General features: G+C 36.4%; 1 protein-coding gene across 2 annotated transcripts in view; it reads right to left on the bottom strand.

Annotated features, from left to right (window-relative positions):
- Positions 1-905: 905 nt before the first annotated feature.
- Positions 906-20,202, bottom strand: part of AASDHPPT (aminoadipate-semialdehyde dehydrogenase-phosphopantetheinyl transferase) — a 30,213-nt gene continuing 10,916 nt past the window's right edge. For both annotated transcript variants that reach the window (XM_080358907.1, XM_080358908.1), the window contains exons 3-6: positions 10,991-11,112; positions 10,311-10,469; positions 3,448-3,525; positions 906-1,405 (exon numbers count right to left, since the gene is read on the bottom strand). In XM_080358907.1, coding sequence (XP_080215033.1) covers positions 1,247-1,405; positions 3,448-3,525; positions 10,311-10,469; positions 10,991-11,112 — 518 coding nt within the window. In that variant the 3' untranslated portion in view covers positions 906-1,246. The remainder of the gene's footprint in view (positions 1,406-3,447; positions 3,526-10,310; positions 10,470-10,990; positions 11,113-20,202) is intronic.

Consider the following 20,202-nt stretch of genomic DNA (forward strand, 5'->3'; position numbering starts at 1 on the left):
CAAAAGCTTGTATATCCTTCTCTCTTTAAATCTTTTAGTAATCTTTGTAAGAGGGCATAGCTTAAATGGTTACACTACGAGTAGATTCTCCTTTAGTCAAAATATAGAGGGCAGTCAAGTTGTACACAAACCCAAATCCACTGAAGATCTATGTTTAACTGTAGGACAGAAATGAACTCTTTTTAGTTGTGAAAATCCTTTCATTCAGTATGACTCATTCCGTTCAATATGTTTCTTTACATTTAGATTGACCATAATGTACTAATGACTTCTAGAAGAAAGTGAGAAGTAATGGCACAAAATCGGATTTGTTTTGAAAAAGAATACAAAATATTCTAAAGGTACACTCAAGATCTACAGATCTCCAGAAATTTTAATTTACTGTAAGACAATAAAATATTCTGTCTTCAAATGTCTGTTACCAGACTATTTGGAAAAAACGTAAATAGTGTTTGTTTGTTTGCTTGTTTCCCCCACATGATTTAGTGTCTAGGGCAGTGGAGATGTAAATGCAAGTGGAGGAAAACTGAACTGCTGTTTGGCTTACATATATTGCTGAGACAAAAAAATACAAAAAAAACCAGCTAAAAATCAACCCCTAAGTTACACATAGGAAGCTTCAAATAACAAAGATTGCAAGTAAAAAGGATATGAAATACTTACACATTAATTCCCTGCCTCAAACTAGTTTTGCACAGATGTAGTTCCAAGACTACTAAGATTCAGACTTCTTCAGCCTGCTGCTACACAAAGCGTTGTACAAACGTCCCATATAGTAACAGCAGAAGGATTTGTACCAATTCTTCTGGCTTTAATTCTCCCATCTGAGAATAAAACTACTATTTTTGTAAGAGAAAAGGCGGTATCATAATTTAAACTTCAGCATAAATGAAGTATGGAAACACATTTTTATATATTAAACAGTTGTTGACTAATTAACAACGTTATTGTAGCTCTGTTCCCTGTTCCTTGCACAGGTAATTACTGAAGTGTAAGAACCACAGACATGGAGAAGCAAAAAAGCATGTGGCCAGATTAGACTTCTCATTCAGAATTCCTTCAGTGAGGAAACAAGCATATTCCTTAAAATATTAATAAACAATGGCAATTTTAAAAAGGTGATAATCAGACTGTTAGTTTAAATAAGGAAAAACATGACTAATTTACACACACTTATTCCCACACTCTGTTTACATAGAGTAACAACATAAAGACTTCGACAATTTTCTTTTCCTTGTAAGTATTCTTATCTTAAATGTAAATTCTGTTTCATCGGACTTTCCTGCTTAGAACAAAAATTATCCCAATATGCAGAATCCTCAGGTGCAACTGGAATACCAGATGCAATTAAATCCTCAAAAGTCAATAATGTAAACTGTGGTTGGTTAGGCTCCACGGAACATACCTAAGGAGAAAAGATATTGCACGAATCAATAAATCTCAGTTTTCTTCCCGCAATATTCCCTGTCCAGTTTAAACTACATATTGCTTACTGAAGAAGATAGAAAATATTGGATGATCTCCAGAGTTTTGTTCCAACCCCAACCATTCTGTGATTCCGTGAAAAGATATTTTATAGCCCACACAGGAATTATAAAAAAAATTATAAACTCAGATGTCTATTGCTGAGACCCACCTCAGATAACTGCCTAAATCTAGCTAAGAGTGTAGATAAACGTTCTGTATCTTCAAGCACACAGCAATCACTAGTAGACATTTTGTTAAGATTCTTGACACTAGAGAATTTAAATTATGGTACTTTAAAGTAAAGATTGTTTTTTTCCTGTGAATTGTAGGTACTTCAGGTTGGGAAGAAAGCTCACTCAAAGTACATGTTCTGGAAATAGGACATGATGAATTGCTCTTGTGATAGCTGAGAGGGAACCGAAACAAGCACTGACATCTTGAAGCAAATGCATAATGTCTACACACTCAGTTTTTTTTGAACTAAGATGAAGAACACCTTTTCCTCTCAACACATCTAGCAACACATAGAATACTTTTTCACAGTTCTGTTAGAAAGAGCCGAAGTCACATTTATTCCTCCACATTTCTGTTAGAAGGACTCCTGAAGAGGAACTTTGTTTCCATATTGGGGAGTCACAGAACACTCACTTGTCCTATTTAAAATGGCCTTTTTTTAGTGAATAGAGCTAATGAAATTTAGGTCATCAAAAATTTAGTCAGTGGACAAGTATGCCTTTGAGATTTTTCTTGATTCAAATACTTTCCATCATAACTCTCGATACCATGTCTATTCTTTCTATGATAATGTTAAGGTGTGTGGCAGTGACAGTGAAAGTCAATACGGAAAAATCCCCAATTTTTTGTAGAATACTTAGGTAACTGTCTTTAAAAATAATGGCCTCCTCCTTTTCATCTCAGACTGACAATTATCAGTATTCCTGAAAAAGGGTGATATGTAGCCCCACTGCAAACTTGAGTATGTCCTGTCAAACAGATTGCACATATTTTCCTGAAGAATATTTGAGTACTGATTTACCACAGTAAATCCTCAAGGGTAATCTATAACTCTTTTTTTTGTTCTTAAAAAAAACCCCTAACCAATACTAGTTAAAAGTCTGCCTCTCTGTTAACTATGAACACTGACTGACTTTATGACCATAACTTCCATACTTTTATCCATTCATACACTGCTTTGTTTCTAGTTCCTGGCAGAATCTTTGTATTTAAATAATAGAAAACCCATTTTCTTGTGAGCAACTAAAACACCACAGACAAACCTGGCAATTTGTCACACTTTGCCGACTGTCTAGCTATCTCAGCTACAACTTGCCAGTCTGCCTCAAATTTCACTTTTATTGCTATTTTCTGGCCTTTGTTAAATTACACAGAAAATCCTGAAAAGCTTTTAAGTAGCTTTGTTGCTTCTCTCAATAGAGAGACCACATGGAATGAAGACTAACACTGCTGTTCTTCCCATCTGTTGGTTGCTGCTGTATGTCTCAAGGGTTATCTTGTCATAATGGTGTTTGAGAGATGGATTTGTTCTGGGACACATGCACTGACAGTCTCCCATTAAAATCAGTTTGATGAGGTGCTGTACTAGTTTAGCAGCCCAGACTGGTTCACTGTCTCCATTTCCCTCTGTGAAAACTATCCTTCCCACATGAGTACTAACAGGCTGTGACAAAAATCACTTAATCTTCCCTTGAACACACTGAAGACTGTTAACACATACATTCCAGATCTGACACTGTCTTTTGCTGTCCTCTGAAACAATTTCTCCTTCCCAGATGCTTCCTGAAACAGGCACAACAAAACTAGAGGTAACAGTTCACTATCAATCCGGTTAATGCTGTGCTTAAGATAAGTTTTCTCCTTGGCCCTACATCCAAGCTAACACATTTTTAGCTACAGCATCAGATTAAGTTTATGTTCAAGTGATTAGTTACCAAGATCTGAAAATACTTCATAATTTCTTACGTCAGAATGCTTCTGTCCAAATCTCTCCTGTTTCCCAAGAGCCACTGCAACATGATGATGGTCATCTAACCGGGTTTCCTAGTAAAGATAAAAAAAGGCAATGTAAATGCATTTTCTTTGCTCTATTTCCAGCAAAGACTATTCAAATGTTTAGAACAATAGCAGAACATCATTTAAAATACTTTAAAATAATGACATTCAAAATCAATAGTCCTTTTTAGCCGTTTGGATGGAGAGTTCAAGGATGAAGATACCTTTGAAGATTTACTGTGGCAGTGTTCAGTTAACAGTTGCACTCAATGATCTTACAGGTCTTTTCCAGCAAAACAAGTGCATGATTACCAAGAAAGCATCATTATGTTCTTCTGTTTTCTTGTTGCGTGTCGCGGTTGAGACGGACAAACGACATGGACCAAGTTCTTTCAAGATGAAAGTAATAGATGCCATTTATTGCTACAAGTGCATTTTTATACAATTCTATCAGTTCATGTGTCTTTTCACTATTGGTTACAAGTTACAGCACTAATATCTCATTGGTTAATTTTTCTATCATCCATGTTATTCTTCTATCCCCTTCTCTCTCACGGGTACATCTCTCCTCTCTCCGGATACTCCTTTACTCCTATCCTTCTCAAGGGTAAATCTTAATATCTCAAGGCTGATCTCTACTCTCATATTTTCTGTCAAGGATTCCACAGACCTGCTGCAGTTTCCCACAGTTGCGTTATCCCCCTCACTTTTGAATTTAAGCAAAATGTCTTTTTAAACAATGCTGTCAGTCTGAATTAGGCTTCTCTACTATACTTCATCTACTATATAGTATTTTCCAAACATTTCAGTTGCAAAGATACCATTTCCACGATCCTCGAACAGCCCTGTATATAAAAAAAAAACAACGGGGGGGCCAAGATGCTTTGCTCATATCTGCTCAATGCAACTCAGCCAAGACATCAGGTGCTCTAGTCATGTGTAGCAGCAGTATAAGGTTGGGGGATGTTACTAGCAAAGACGTGGGTGTCTTGGCAGAAAGGTACTGGGGATTTCTTCAGCACTAAAACTACTATCCCTATTTGACAGATTGAGCAGAGGACTTTGACTCTCTGAACTACTTAAAACATCAAATTCCTTTTGTTTTACCTTTCTGCAAAGCACTAATAAGAAAATCACTCTTTCAATTCTGCCTGTTATAGATTAAGAGATACATTTAATACACATGAGAAACACTATCAAATTTGCAGTAAATGGTATTTCCCATGACTTCAAGATCTACAGGTGTACTTACTAGGAAGTATTTTACTAGGTTTTCCATTCCTTTACTAGAATGGAAGACTGCAAATTGCTAAAAAAATAATAACCAAAGCATTACTAGAACTGATCAAGCTACAGGCACACTGAGACTTATAATGACCTCAATTCAAAGGCTCAGCAGAATGATGCGTCTGGGAGTCAAATTGTTCTGGATTCACTCAACAACAGACAGCTTATGAGGAAACTGTGTCTTCCCAGACAGCAGAACTGACTCCTGGGTGAATGAAGTTGGATTAGACAGTCTTAGAAGTAAAAAAAATTATTCCTTTTTATTTCTGGCAACACAACAGGATTAACTTGTCTTACTGCTGGTGAAAGACTCCATTACAGTCACACACCAACACCAATCACTAAATATGTTTCGAACTGACACAGATAATCTCAGTTTAAAATTCATATTCTGGAAATAATGTGTTCACATATAGAGAAACCAAGCAAATATTTGTTGTGATACAAAGGCAAATGATTATTTGTGCATGTGCTGGGTCAGCTGGGACAGGGCTAATTGTCACAGGAAGCTGTGAGGGGACACAGCCTGGACAATTGACCCAAACTAACTGAAGGGATACCCTTGTCAGGTCATGCTCAGTATAAAAGTGAGAGGCTGGCTGGGGGAAGGAACTCCCACTGCTTGGAGGAATTCACTGGGTGGGGAGTTGCCAGGGTCTGGAATGCTCTTTGTTTTCTCCAGGACTGGCAGTGCAATCATGTTTCAAGTGCAAAGTGTGGTCTGAATTTTTGCCCTTTCAGGAGCCTAATGAAGTTCAACAAAGGCAAGTGCAGGGTCCTGTTCTCACCATTATTTTGACTCTATCTTTACCCTAAAATCTTTTTTTTTTAGAGATTGAAATATTCATCTTTCCTGTATATTGTGTGCTATAGGCAGCAGAAGTTCAGGCAATTACATGTGGTTCTTGCAAAATGGAGAGTCTCCTTGTGGAGGGGATTTGGGAAATGAAATTCAACAATTTGGGAAATTAAGTTCAAAAAGGGCAAGTTTAGGGTCTGCACCTGGGGTGGAATAACCCCAGACACCAGCACAGGTTAGGGGTGGACCTGCTGGAAAGCAGCACTGCAGAGAAGGACCTGGGAGTTCTGGTTGACAACAGGCTGACCATGAGCCAGCAATGTGCCCTTGTGGCCAAGAAGGCCAGTGGTACCTGGGGTGCATTAGGAAGAGTGTGACCAGCAGGTGGAGGGAGGTTCTCCTCTCCCTCTACTCTGCCCTGGAGAGGCCACACCTGGAGCACTGTGTCCAGTTTGGGCTCCCCAGTTTAAGAAGGACAAGGAATTACTGGAGGAAGTCCAGCAGAGGGCTACAAAGATAATGAGGAGTCTGGAGCATCTTTCTTATGAGGAGAGACTGAGAGAGCTGGGTCTGTTCAGCCTGGAGAAGAGAAGGCTGGGAGGGGATCTCATCAGTGTTTATAAATATCTTAAGGGTGGGTGTCACGAGGATGGGACCAGACTCTTTTCAGTGGTGCCCAGCAATAGCATGAGGGGCAACAGGCACAGGAGGTTCCATCTGAATATGAGGATAAACTTCTTTACCTTGAGGGTGCCAGAGCCCTGGAACAGGTTGCCCAGAGAGGTTGTGGAGTCTCCTTCACATTCAAAGCCTGCCTGGACACATTCTTGTGTGACCTGCTCTGGTGAACCTGCTTTAGCAGGTGGGTTGGACTAGATTGCCAGAGTTCCCTTCAAACCCCAACCATTCTGTGATTCTGTGATCAGTGGCACTGGACCACTGTTCGTGACTGCTGCCAGGGTGAGTGTGATTCAGGAGCAGGCTGTGCATGGGTGTTGCTGCATGGTGATTGTGTTGTCTATTGCCTCACTTCGTATGTTCTTTCATTGTTGTTATTGTTACTGCTTATCTTCTCCCTTTTCCTGTTCTGTTAAACTGTTTTTATACCAACCCACAAGTTTTGCCTTTAGTTTCCCAATTTCTCCTCCATGTCCCACCGGAGGCCGGGGAGGGGTGAGCAAGCAGCACATGGTTCTAGTTGCAGGTTGGGGTTAAACCATGACAACACAGCAGCAGTGATGCCAGGTCATTCTTAATCCCCGAGTGAGGTTTAGTATAAATCAGGTCCTTCCTTCATAAATTGTTATATCCAAAACTGAGGTAGGGACCAAAACAGGAGTGTCTTACGTCTCATTTAAGATTCTTCTTTCACATCAATTCCAATAAGTGCTATCCAGCCATTGCTTCTGATTAACTGTACAAAACTGGGACAAATAAGAGTCACGAACACACTTAACATTTTGCAAATCAGTAACAAGGATTTTTTTGTTCCACACATTTATATCTGTAGTGGATCTGATATTATAAACTTACATTTATCTATTTGGATTATAATATTTGTCTTGTTATCAGCTTCTTTCACTTTTATCAAAAATAAAAAGTACTTTTCTAAGTTTATTTTCTTCAAAGAAAGTCAATGGAGCATATAGAATTACCCATAATAATAATAATCATCATCAGAATAATGACCCCATCCTACATTAACTCTCTGACACAAATAGTGTATCAGACATATCTTAAAATTAAATTTTAAATGAAGTTTTACTGTATTTTTTCTCCTACTCCTTCCAAAACAGTTGGAGGGAATCTGAGCAGCAATCTCTAGAGTTCTGTATGAAAACAAGCACCTAAAGCTAAACTGATCCATTAACATCAAACAACAAAAGGCTATTTCTGAGCTACTGCCTTCTATTCAGGCTCAAAAATAAATGAGGAGTGGAGGAGGGCAAAGACATTTCTAATGAAACCAAACCCTTGTTAAAGGGACAAACAAACAGTCAACCACACAACTAGGTAGTTCATTTGATATTTAGAAAGAAATAACAGATTTTTTTTTTTTATATGTTCACAGAAAAATTCTTTCTTCAACATGACCAGCCTTTGCTCTTGTTGTGAACAGTTACAGGGTGTCTGAACAGTGTCAACTTTGATTTGCTCTGATTCACCAGTATTTCTCTTGACCTTTTTGTCATGAGAAGTATAAGGTGGTACATATTTTTCTTGTCTTTGTGCTTTTAAGTAGGTTTTTTTTTGTTTGTTTGGGTTTTTTGTTTGGTTGGTTGGTTTTTGTTTGTTTGTTTTCCCCACATTACATGGTACTTTCTGAAGGAGATTTCAGAACATATTCTGTAATTTAAGTGGGTAAAATCCTCTTTATTTCTCTCTTCTGTTTTTGGTACATTAGATTATCTTTAAAACTGAGATAAGACAATCCACAATATGTACTAATTGGATTTTAAACAGTTTTGCTCTCTTCAATCATCTCTTATCATAATGATAGAGGCAGATCTGAAAAGCAAAACTGAGAGATCATTATATTCTTTTATCTGATAGAAAAAGTCCACTCAAGCAAACCCTGCACAACAGGGAACACAAAGAAAATACTATACTATGTAGACATACAGGAGATTCTAAATCACATCTCTTGGGTGGTTCTCCAAAATTTCTCACAATTAGTGTTTTCAGTTCATAAACTGTTTCAAGAATTTGGCTCAAGGGCAAATAATGGAACAAGAAAAGACTTTTGTAAGTAAGAAAACAAGCACAAAATGAATAGAAACTTGGGAGAAGACAAAAAGGTGATGCTTAATATTCAGCTGCAGATTGGTTACTGAAAAACTAATTATTTTTTTCAATTTCATTTTAATAAGTGTTGATATTTAAATGATATTATATCCCAATTGAGCTTGTATTTAAATTAAACTTGATAATAATAATAAAAAATTAAATACTCCCATATGCCTTGTTATAAGGCTGTGCTCTTGGGAAGCAGAGGGGCAAGTATCAAAGAGGAGACATTCCTCAGACAAAAATTACATTAAGCTTCTAGCAGTAATTACTAAGTAATAAGGAAAAAATCTAATAATTACAAAGCATTTAAGTAATACAGGGTTCTATCTACATCATCTTCAGGCTATTTTCATCAATTGACCACAGACATGTCAAAGACAAAAATGAGGAGTTCTAGAAGTGAACCAAAAAAGGTAGATGCTTCCTTGACAATGGTCCACTGTTAGTATTAATAAAGAAAGCATTCTATTACAAGAGGTATTACAGTCTCTTCTAAGACTTTCTTTTGCCAGTCTATAATTCTATAACAGTGAATTTTATTACATACTCAATTCCTAGAGAGCATGGCAATATCACTAAGAAGGCTGATTTAGTATGAGTAGACTTTTGAAATAACATAAAACCAAATGTGGCTAGAAATGCTGAAAGGAACAAATTGAAAAGGCCAACTTATGGTTCAAGTTAAATGTTACTGGTACATACATTCTTTTTTACTACATGCATGTCATACATGCAGTTTGTATGCTACACAAAACAAGCATACACCAGAAATTTGTCATTTAGACAAGCTCTACTGGAACAGCTGCCACCAACTATGTAGTTATTTTCAAAATGTAAATGTGCAATGGAATCTGAATACTCTTACTGAAAAGCGCACTTGACTTCTTTGTGAAATTGCAATGTATATATTCTTTGAATTGCTAGTCAGCTATATACCAGCTGCACAAACCTAGAGCAAATTGGAACAAAGTGCCCTTTACAGACAATTTTAAAGTCACAATCTCATTTGCATTTCTTCCTTTGTTTTAAGTGGTTTGCAGAAAATCCCTCTGAGGTGTAGAGAAATGGTATTAAGATTTTTTTTTAACTTGGTTTTTGAAGGTAATTAAATAATTTGAGCTCATTGTCCAGAATCACAGAATCATGTATGTTGGAAAAGACTCTTAAGGTCATCAAGTCCAACCATTAACTTAACGCCACAAAGTCCACCACTAAACTATGTCACTATCTTTCCCTCTACACTCTTTAAATTAGACGCTATTGATCATTTTCTACCAAATCTAATAGGATACATGTTTTAGTGATGTGTCAGTAACTTTCAAGAAGGAAAACCAAACAAAAACCCAAAACTCAGATAAAAGATTGAGCACAAACTAATGTTCCAATTAAGCAAAGACAAGTCTTTTGCATCTCTCCATTCCCACAGACAACAACCATCAGTGCACTGACTCAAAACCCACAAAAGCACATGTTTCTATCAGCTTGTATGGACAAGAAGTAAGAAACCCAAAGGAGGCGAAGACACCTCCTCCACTTCAAACATTTAACATAAACACTAACTAATGGGGTTGGTTAATCACTAGTCCCATTCTAGACCAGCTAATGAAGAATTTTAAAATGTTAGACACTGTTCGGAAGTCAGGTCTGAATATACTTCAGTGAACTTCCCCTACACCTTGGGATGAATTTCATAGACTGCCAGAAATATACTCCAGGAACAGAAAAAAAATAAAAAGAAGCCATTATAATTAATATATCTCTGGGGTGTTTTGCAATCACCAAAAATACTTCAAAATGCTGTGGATTTATATCCTAAGTTTTGACTGATATAAGTACAATGTGGTTATACAGAACAAAGGTGCGAAGCTACAATTGAAAAAATCAAATTTGCAATGCAACCATATGGTTTTCAGGCTGTTTATCATTATTGGAAAAAATAAATCTGAATATTTCTTACCTCAAATGTCCACTCTTCTTCATCTCCATCCAGAAGCATTTTTGTCTCCTTATATACCTTCCCTATTTCCAGTTGCAACGGGGACACATTAAATTCAATTCTTTGCAAGTTAAAGCCAATTCCAACTCCAATAGCCTTTAAGAAGCTTTCCTTTAAAGCCTAAAACACAGAATAAATGTATTTTATTCACACTGGCTGTTTGCAAACTGTTCTATAAACATTACTTCTGAGCTGACACTGTAGGCCAAATAAATTTAAGACATAGTACTGTACATGTGAGGGTAGAACAATGCAATTATCAAGATAAAAAGTTATCAGTAACATTAACACCTAGCCTAACTTGCAGCATTATAATGAACATACAACTAGAATTAACTAGTGGCGCACACAGATATGAACCCTTTACCTTGTTCTGGCTGTGTGTTTAAAGCCAGCCACAAATCCTTCTTGAAATGTCAGCTGTACTATGGTTCTCAAAATTATTCTGACATTACAAAAAATCACTAAAATATAAAATCTATTAAAATATTATCTCCACATGAACACATAACTATAAAAAGTATAATAGATAATTTTAATAATATATAATTTGACCATAGTGAAAATACTAAAAAAATATATCAAAACAAAATGTGCAGGTTATAGCACTGCAGTCTTCAAATAGGAAAAAAAAGTATTACCCAATGCCGATGAAACATATCCAGCTGCATCCATTCATTACTCATAGACTTGATTACATCCCACTCTGTTTCAGTAAACTGCCGCTTCATGATGCGAAAGAAATTTGGAATTGAGCTACTACCTATAAATTAGAGATAGTTACAGAAATTTTAACAGAGCAGTAATAATAAGCAATTGAGTTACCTCATGTTATTGCTCTAGAAAAAAAAAAAAAGAAAAAATTATGAACCAAATCTGCTATATAATCTGAATTATCTGAATTTATATAGCCTCAAAGCAGCAATGCTGATGACTATTCAGGACACAGTATGAAAAAACTCATTCCTATAGCAGAATTACCACACTAAAAATGTGAAATGAAAGGCAAATGTATTATATATTTTCAGATAAACATATTGCATATTTTCAGCATTCCCAAAAAGAAAGTATTTAATCAGAGGTGATTTTATAGTAAAAAAATTATATTCAGCTACAAAAGCAGCATATACAGTCTCTGACATCTGAGAGCTTGATCCAGTAACATTTTATAAAACAGCAGGCTGGTTGTCAGAATTCATCAGGCTATTCTGCCTCCTGCCCTCGGAGGCTGAGATATGAAATACTATTTAAGCACATGTAGAAATACAATCTACCAAATTTATCACATGCATATTAAGTTTTTTGGATTTATTCTGCAAGAAAAACAGAGGTAGGGAGATGTCTGTAATCACAATAAAAAGATATCAAGAAAACAAACAAACACCTCAAACAACACACAAACCCAAAAATTAAACAAACCTTCAAATCTTTAGATTAAATTTAAGCCTTCTCTAAAAAAAAGCACATCTTCGTAGCATTGCAGCAGCTCTTCAGGGGCTACACCACTTTTCCCCATTAGTCTAAATTTACTTTGCAGAAGGCACTACATACTGTGTGGTTATATCGATCAATGGCATTCCTATAGTACACTGGAAGCTCTGGATCTCATTGCACGCTCGGCTAATCACCCACGGCCTAGATCATTAATCAGCATACCATGCAATCTGTCCAATAGGGCTTACAACTGGCTAAACAGACAATGGCAGAAAGCAATACATTTTCTTTAGTAGGGACAGTAAAATCCTGGACTGAGATAATTCCACATATTGAGACAAAATTTTTTGGTTATGCAATGTTCTTATTTAAATAAAAAAAAAAAAAAAAAAGCAAACACCAAAAAACCCTCATATTTAATCCAAATCATAGTCTTCTCTCGCAATACCACACTACTTTTAAAAAAACCCATCACTAAATAATTGCTTAACAAAGATGCAGATCCCAACTGCAGCTCCGCCACTGATTCTATAAGGGACTACAGGCAAAGAACGGCCCTTTTCCACGCTAGTGTTCCCTATGTTAAACCAAAGATACAAAGTGGTTGTCCTGTATAATAACAGGTATTGACAGCAGTAATAATTGATCTGAACCAAGTAATATCAGACTTAAGCACACGTTCAGGTTTTCTGACAATTTTCTGATCATATTGCAAAGCATAACCTGACATACTATACACATCACACAAGACATGGCAGTGACATTTCAGAGATGCCCTCAATTTCATTTATAGACTCAAGTGAAGAAAATATCTTAAGACAGAAGCTTTTTTGACAGTTGCAGTAGTCAGCTAATGGAATGATCCAGAACAATCTACAGACAGAATTAGTTACTTCTGTAGAAAATTATGATACTGAAAATAATAATTAAAAAAACCCAACAAAACAACAAAACAACCACCACAATATCAAGTATGTTTGGATGGATTACCAAGGCAAATGAAACATACATCTACTTCCCTGTAACAATGAAAAATAACAAAAAATAAATTTGACTTGGAGAAAAGTCATTGTCTTTCATCTCTCTGAGTTTATGTGATCCATTTTATGATCAAATAACTGTGTTAACACCTGCTCCAAACAATCCACTTAATTATTTCTATTCTTCTCCCAGATATTTAAGACAACAGTGGTAAGGTACCAGCCTCTTCAGGTGGTTCAAACTACAAAAAAATTCAAGACTGTCCCTGTGTACCCTTTCTCCTCCATTACTTCAGAGAGTTCTCCTGTTTTCAGTGACCCTGAGCTACTCACCCTACCAGAGAAGACTGTCCAGGACTCCCCACACTACTCACCTTCAGTACCTGGAGGTATATAATGCCTCCCGCATTGTCAGTCCTCCCATCATCCAAACCTTAGCACGCATGGTGAATACACTCAACACTTGACTGTTTAGTGTACCAAGTGTATATCAAACCCACATGGTACCACCTTCTGACTCTTCACTTACCCCTTTTTTTGTCCTAGGTTTCTTCAACTGTTCATCTACCCTTCTCAATGCTCCTGTTCAAATTTACACAGTACTTTTCCCTCCACTCCAGCCATCTGTCATGTCCCTCCTCTGAAAAGTTCAGGCATTGCCTTCTTCCAAACCGCCATCCCTCTCCCATTTCTTTCTTAACACTGCATGGTTGCTTTGCTCTGAGGAACGGATCACATTAGAGGAGACAGGACTATTATTCTCCACAAATCACTAGCAGTACCAGAGCCTGCCTAGCCCATTTCTCCTTATTTGCTAGAATATCACAGAAAGATAGATTCACAGAATGAAGGAAAAAATTCGGTTGGAAAGGACTTCTGGAGACCATCTGGTCCAATCTTCTGTTGCAAACAAAGCCTTATGTTAGGTTACTCAAGGCCCTGTCAAGCAGAGTCTTTCACCCCTTCTCTGAGCAAGTTATTCCAGTGTTTTATTGTTCTTACGGTAAAGATTTTTTTTTTTTCTTTTAATCCAGACAGAATTTCTCCTGAAGAAACCTGAGCCTGTTGCCTTTTGCCCTGTTCCTGTGCATTCTCCTGAAGACAACTACCTACATCTTCTCTACAGCTATCTTTCAAACAGACCTCCCCAGATCCCCTCTTCAGGCTCAAACTCAACTCCATCCAGATTTCTACATAGGTCAAACTCCTGAATCCTCTAATTGCATTGGTGATCCTTCACTAAACCCCCCTCAATGGTCCCACGTCTCTCATGACCCAGGGGATGAGGAAGGGACAAAACTAGAAGCAGTAGCAAGTTTTCTTTTAGATGCTACCTTTTTTGCTTTTACTTTGAAAGAATGGGAACAAGACCCCTACAGCAATTATTCAGTTGGTTTTAAATCTGCATTTCTAAATTACCTCCTATTTGCAAGCTGTTTCAGAAATAACTTCACCTGTCAAAAATTATACAAACACCTGAACTTACTACTATGACCATTTCAATTTAACAATCCAGGTTCTCGTTTACAAAAAAAATACAGCAAAGAGCTTTCATGCCAAATTATTCCAGTATGCATACCTTAGGGCTAACAATTATCTTGGATACAATTTTGGCTTACACATGATATAGTCCACGTATAATCATCCACAGAATCACTTAGGTTGGAAAAGACCTTTAAGATAATAGAGTCCAACCGTTAACCTAACACTGCCAAGTCCACCTCTAAACTATGTCCCTAAGTGCCACACCTACATGCCTTTTAAACACCTCCAGGGACAGTGACTCAGTCACTTCCCTGAGCAGCCTGCTCCAATGTCTGACAACACTTTCCTCGAACAAGTTTCTCTTATATCCAATCTCAACATTTCCTAGTGTAACCTGAGGCTGTTTCCCTTCATCCTGTCACTTGTAACTCGTGACAAGAGACAAACACCTTCCATGCTACAACCCCCTTTTGGGTAGCTGTATAGAGTGAGAAGGTCTCCCCCCTCAGCCTCCTTTTCATTTTTCATCATTTGTGGCCCAAGGCAAGATAAAGTACCAGTTAATCACCTTTCAGTTGGGTCCTTCACTGAACAACTGAGCTTCCTATTCTGATGGTAGTTTTCTAAGACCGTCTAGAGTATTTTCCTCTGTGTTTATTGCCTATATATTTCTCTCAGAGAAGTTTAGAAAAAGTGCTAAACACTTTTGGTAATCTCAAAGCCTTCTCTGTAAAAATTTAAGAAAACAAAGCATCTCAATATTGTCACCGTCTTCATGAAGCCACAATATTTTCTACAAGAAAAATAAAAGACCACACAACGTAATACAAAAGAAACTGGAATGCAAGTTAGAACTCTGTCAGAAAATAAAGGCAAGAGAAAGATGTATTTATAAGGGCTATCAACTAGACATATTAAATTATTCTTAAAAGCATTTTTCAAAGTTTAAGAGGATCTTCCCCAAGACTTGCAAAGTTTTCACCACAAAAATGACATAACAGTTCCAGAAGGACAGAGAACTGCTGGAGAGAATCCAGCGCAGAGCAACAAAGATGATTAAGGGAGTGGAGCACCTCCCATATGAGGAAAGGCTGAGTTTCTTTAGCTTGGAGGAGACTGAGGGGTGACCTCATTAATGTTTAGAAATATGTAAAGGGTGAGTGTCAGGAGGATGGAGCCAGGCTCTTCTTGGTGAAAACCAATGAGAGGACAAGGGGCAATGGGTAGAAACTGGAACACAGGAGGTTCCACTCAAATATGAGAAGAAACTTCTTCTCAGTGAGGGTGACAGACACTGGAACAGGCTGCCCAGGGAGGTTGTGGAGTCTCCTTCTCTGGAGACATTCAAAACCCTCCTGAGCACATTCCTGTGTAACCTCACCTAGGTGTTCCTGCTCCGGTAGGAGGACTGGACTAGATGATCTTTTGAGGTCCCTTCCAGTCCTTGATTCTGTGATTCTGTGAACATGATAAACATTCTTATATTCAGGTTTTGGCTTCACAGTCAGACCTTTGTTAAATAACTAAAGATGTGAACTTAGTATCTGCACTTTACTATGCTGTGGTTTCTTATTCTCTACAATATGGAAAATTTGGCTGCAGTGTGCATGTAGTTGGAATTCTAGTACATAAATGCTCTAAAATCCTTCATGCATGCAAACTTTAGTATTTTTCTAAGAGCAAATAGTAAGAAAATTCTGCAAAAAAGATCTATAAACTAGAGAAGCACGATAAAAATGAACTGTCAGAAAAAAAATCATCGAAAAATAGATTCTCTAAAGGAACAAATGCTTTTATTGTAACACACACATAAGGCAAACACTTCTAGGAATACTTTCTATCTTTGTTTTCAATGAACAATGATAAGGCCAGACACTCACTGAAACTTATGTAATTGTACTATTGTTTCTTATTTAACTCGCAGCAGTAAAGGAAAAAGATTTGTTTAAGATATGCCTATGCAGGTTGTAGAAAACTGCACATCTGATCTCTCTGTGCTTCTAAACTCTCATACACTAAACAAGCTCCAGAGCAGACACCACACAGCTGGGTTCACACAGTCCTGAGCCCTTACTAATATAATCCAGCACTCATTTCCCAGTGTTCAGGGTTATTCAAAGAAATACTTAAAACACTAAGCCAAAAAAAATAGCTGGGGATACAACTATGTGGAAAAATTAAATTGAAATGCTGAAAACTGCATTTCAAATATTCCTTCTTGTAATTCATATTTACAGCTCCTGAAGAACCAGAATGTAGGTTCTGATTCCAATAAATCCAATATACTTACAGTAATCTTGTCCATCTGAGTGGCAAAGTGAGATTCCTGTAACACACAATGTGTGCACTTCAAGAAAAAGATTTATGTATGTAAATTACTTATTCAAATGGGTAATCATCAGGAAATTGCACAATATTTATGTGATTGGTCAAGCATCTAACTAGCCAGGGGTTCAATGAAATAGAATAAATTCAATTTTGTGATTTTAGGAATACATAAGAGAGATAAGACATGTTTTCATATGAGATTTGAAAAATAAGTGGAGTTGAAAGCAGAGAAAAACAGGAAGCTTGTTCCAGAGATGGCTTATGATTAATGGGAAAAGATACATATCCCCATCAACTATTTCAACTCTGTGAAAGAGCAGCCACTCACCATTTGCTGGTTTTCTCGAAGAGAAGAAAAGCTGTGATAGGCACAGATCTATGAAAAACCTAGATAAACAGTTTCAAAGAAATGAGAAAATTGCTGATTTTGATTCTGTTGGGAACTGGGAGAGTGCATTTGAGCAGACAGAAAAACTGAGCCACTGGCACAAAAGTTATTAACGTGACAATGGGGTGGGAGGGTAGGGATGAGATTTTTCAATTAACCATGAAACCAAACTTGCCTGGGTCAAGCGGATTAATGAAAATAAGCTCCACTGTGACAGAGTTTTCTTGCTTTGAAATTGAATGTAATGATAACTGTAAGTATTCTGTCAAAAATCCAACAATATCTCTTTTCACAATTACACTCTATTAATATCTTAAAAAATAAACTTATTTAATATTTTTATTATTAGGCTTCTATACTATCAATGATAGGTTTTTTCTTTTCAGAAATGCGTATCTCTTCTGTCATCAATAAAATAACTTCACCATAAACCTTAAAAAAATTAGCAGCTACAAATTTTGAATGTGGTAGTTCTTGGCAATGTAAACTTCAAAACTATTTCCAGTGCTTTGTATAGATAGCTCTTATTTGCCCATGCCACTTGATTTCCTAAGTTACTGTTAATACACCATTCAGAATTTATATAGCTTCTTTTCAAGAGAAATGGGACACGATCTTCAATTCTTTTCAATATTGACCAGAATTATATTGCCCCTTCTCTCTCATTTGAAAATACATTTTCATTTGTATAAGGTTTTATAGTTCACTCTTTTTCTCGCCTTCACACAAATCATTGCACATTCTTTCTTTTTGCTTTTGTTCATACTAGCTAAAATTCTGAAAACATTTTTCTAGACGACTGTGAACTCCACACTTGAAAAAATTTTGTTACAGAGCATGACAACCTCTAAATATCAGAAGCAGTTTTAGTTTTTACACTGTATCATCTTACCAAAAAGCAAGAGTCAACAGAAAACTAATAAATTCAACCCAAACATATTATAGCTTATTTCCATAATATCCAATTAACCAACCACAATTTGTCCCAGTATCTGATTGCCTAACAAATAAAAACCTACATGTTAATTTGCATTAGAACAAAATTGACAAGATAGTTCAGCTATTAAATATCCTAATTTTAAAAGTCCTTTTTCCCGTAGAATATGTTGAACTCTGCCTCCTTCCCATAACACTCATTAACTTGCTTCTTAGGGAACAGCAGCCAACACAGAAAATGCATCCAGCAAAGCTCTAACCAGTTCCTCCAATTGGTGTCTAAATTTGTTTGATATTCACAACAGAAGTCAGAGGTTTCATCCTTGCTACCAAGATATAATTTCATTGATTTTTCTTTAATCAACAGACACTTAAGCCTTACATCATAATGCAGATTTGAAACTAGAGTAGTTCACAGAACAAATTAAATGTAATGTTAACACAACTGTGAAATGTCCTTGAAATTTCACGAAGATTGAGAAATAGTGAGTTATACCAGAAAAGACTATTAAACATGGAAAGCAAACATGCTATATACCAATAAACCTGCACATACATGTGTAGGCATCTTGGATTTTTCACATAAACTATTTACATTGAAATATATAATGTCGTCTTTCCCACTACAATGACAACTGAGCATTTTATTAATTGTTTGTAAAGACTAGGTAAAAAATCTGCTTTGTGTTTTTACTGTAAAACAGCAAAACCTCAGAACGGATATAAAAGATTTATTTAAAAAACATGTAGGAGTGAAGAAAAATAAAAAAACATACTATATTTCTTTTTTCCCCATTTTTCTATCTGATAGAAAAGTCAAACAAGCTCCATTTGTAGGAAGATAAAAGACAATCAGAATTAAGATCCATGTAAAATACGCTATCAATAGTGAATAGGACTAACAGAGAAATCTTCATATTGGTATTTTGTTTGCACTGTTACAAACTTCAGGTCAATCATAAGTCAGCTTTAGTAATACAATGTACACTTAAAAGCAATAACTGTCCTGTTGTACCATAAGTTATAAAAACCATGACATGCCCTCCCAAAACCAGTGAGAAGAGTAGATGACTGACTTTCCTCACTTCAGTTTTTACAGTCTTCAAATTATTTTGGTCAGATACAAACTGACTAGTTTATATTGTGGTCTACATCCAAAACCACAGAAATTGATAAAAGATAGTACTGCCAGCTCATTTTGATCAACTAATTCCCTAGGAAAAAAAAAGAATTAACAAAACATAAAACAAAAAACCACAAACACAAAAAAACCAAACACCACCATCACAAACACACCAAACACCAAAACCCAGAACTTGAACAGATTCTTAATTGCCTTGAACTGCATGAAAGGAACATGTCAGTAATCAAGAACTATTATCTAATCAATATATATCAATTTACTTTCAGGTGGCAAACAGGCAAAGTGACAACGGGAAATGTACTAACTAATGTGAAACACAGGCTCAATATAAATCCTGCAAACTAGCAAACTGTATAGAATGAATATAGTTTGAGTCCTGTGCTCTTGGACTGACAGTCCTTGTGGTGTAGGACACAAGTCATATTTGATCATGTTTTACCACCTCTAAAGGAAACCAAAGTAAACTGATACAGAGAAACCATTTCTTCTGCAACAGATGCCCAAGTCCTAATTGTTTATTAAGGCCAACTAACCCTTGTACAGTTATTTAGAAATTGACAACGCAAAACAAATAATTAGCTAGATAAATTACTAACCTAGAAGAACCAGACAGAAAATTAACAAAGCATGTTTTATAAATCTATTAGCTCACACTGCTTTAGTGTGAATTGGAAATTGGATTTGCATTCTGTGACCTCTCCACTTCCTGCTACCATCCTGCAGCTCACCCAGTGATATAATAATATGTTAAACACCCATTCTTGTCATGTAACTACTGGTGATATGTTTTATCTTGGCATACATCAGAGAACTTTAAATGCCTCAGCATTAACTTTAAAATGTCAGAAAATTTGAGGTTGCCTCCTTTCCATTATTCAACATTTCCCAGATTGTAAAAATGGAAAAGTCATAAAAAGACTGACATAATTTAATGAAGTTTAATATTTTCTCTGCAATTAGGATAATTCAGTCTCTGCAATATCAGAGAAACTGCTAAGGTTTCAATCATATTACTGTGATCTGGTCTAACAGCAGTGATGAATATTTTAGCAAGCTGCCCTGATAGTCAGTGTTAAATAAAAGAAAGTAAAGAATCATACTGGATTAGACAGCTCTCCCTCCAAAACTGCACTGAAGAAATAGGAAGTTTGACAGTTA

Source organism: Nesoenas mayeri, assembly GCF_963082525.1.
Source record: "Nesoenas mayeri genome assembly, chromosome: 1".
NCBI classification, from domain to species: domain Eukaryota; kingdom Metazoa; phylum Chordata; class Aves; order Columbiformes; family Columbidae; genus Nesoenas; species Nesoenas mayeri.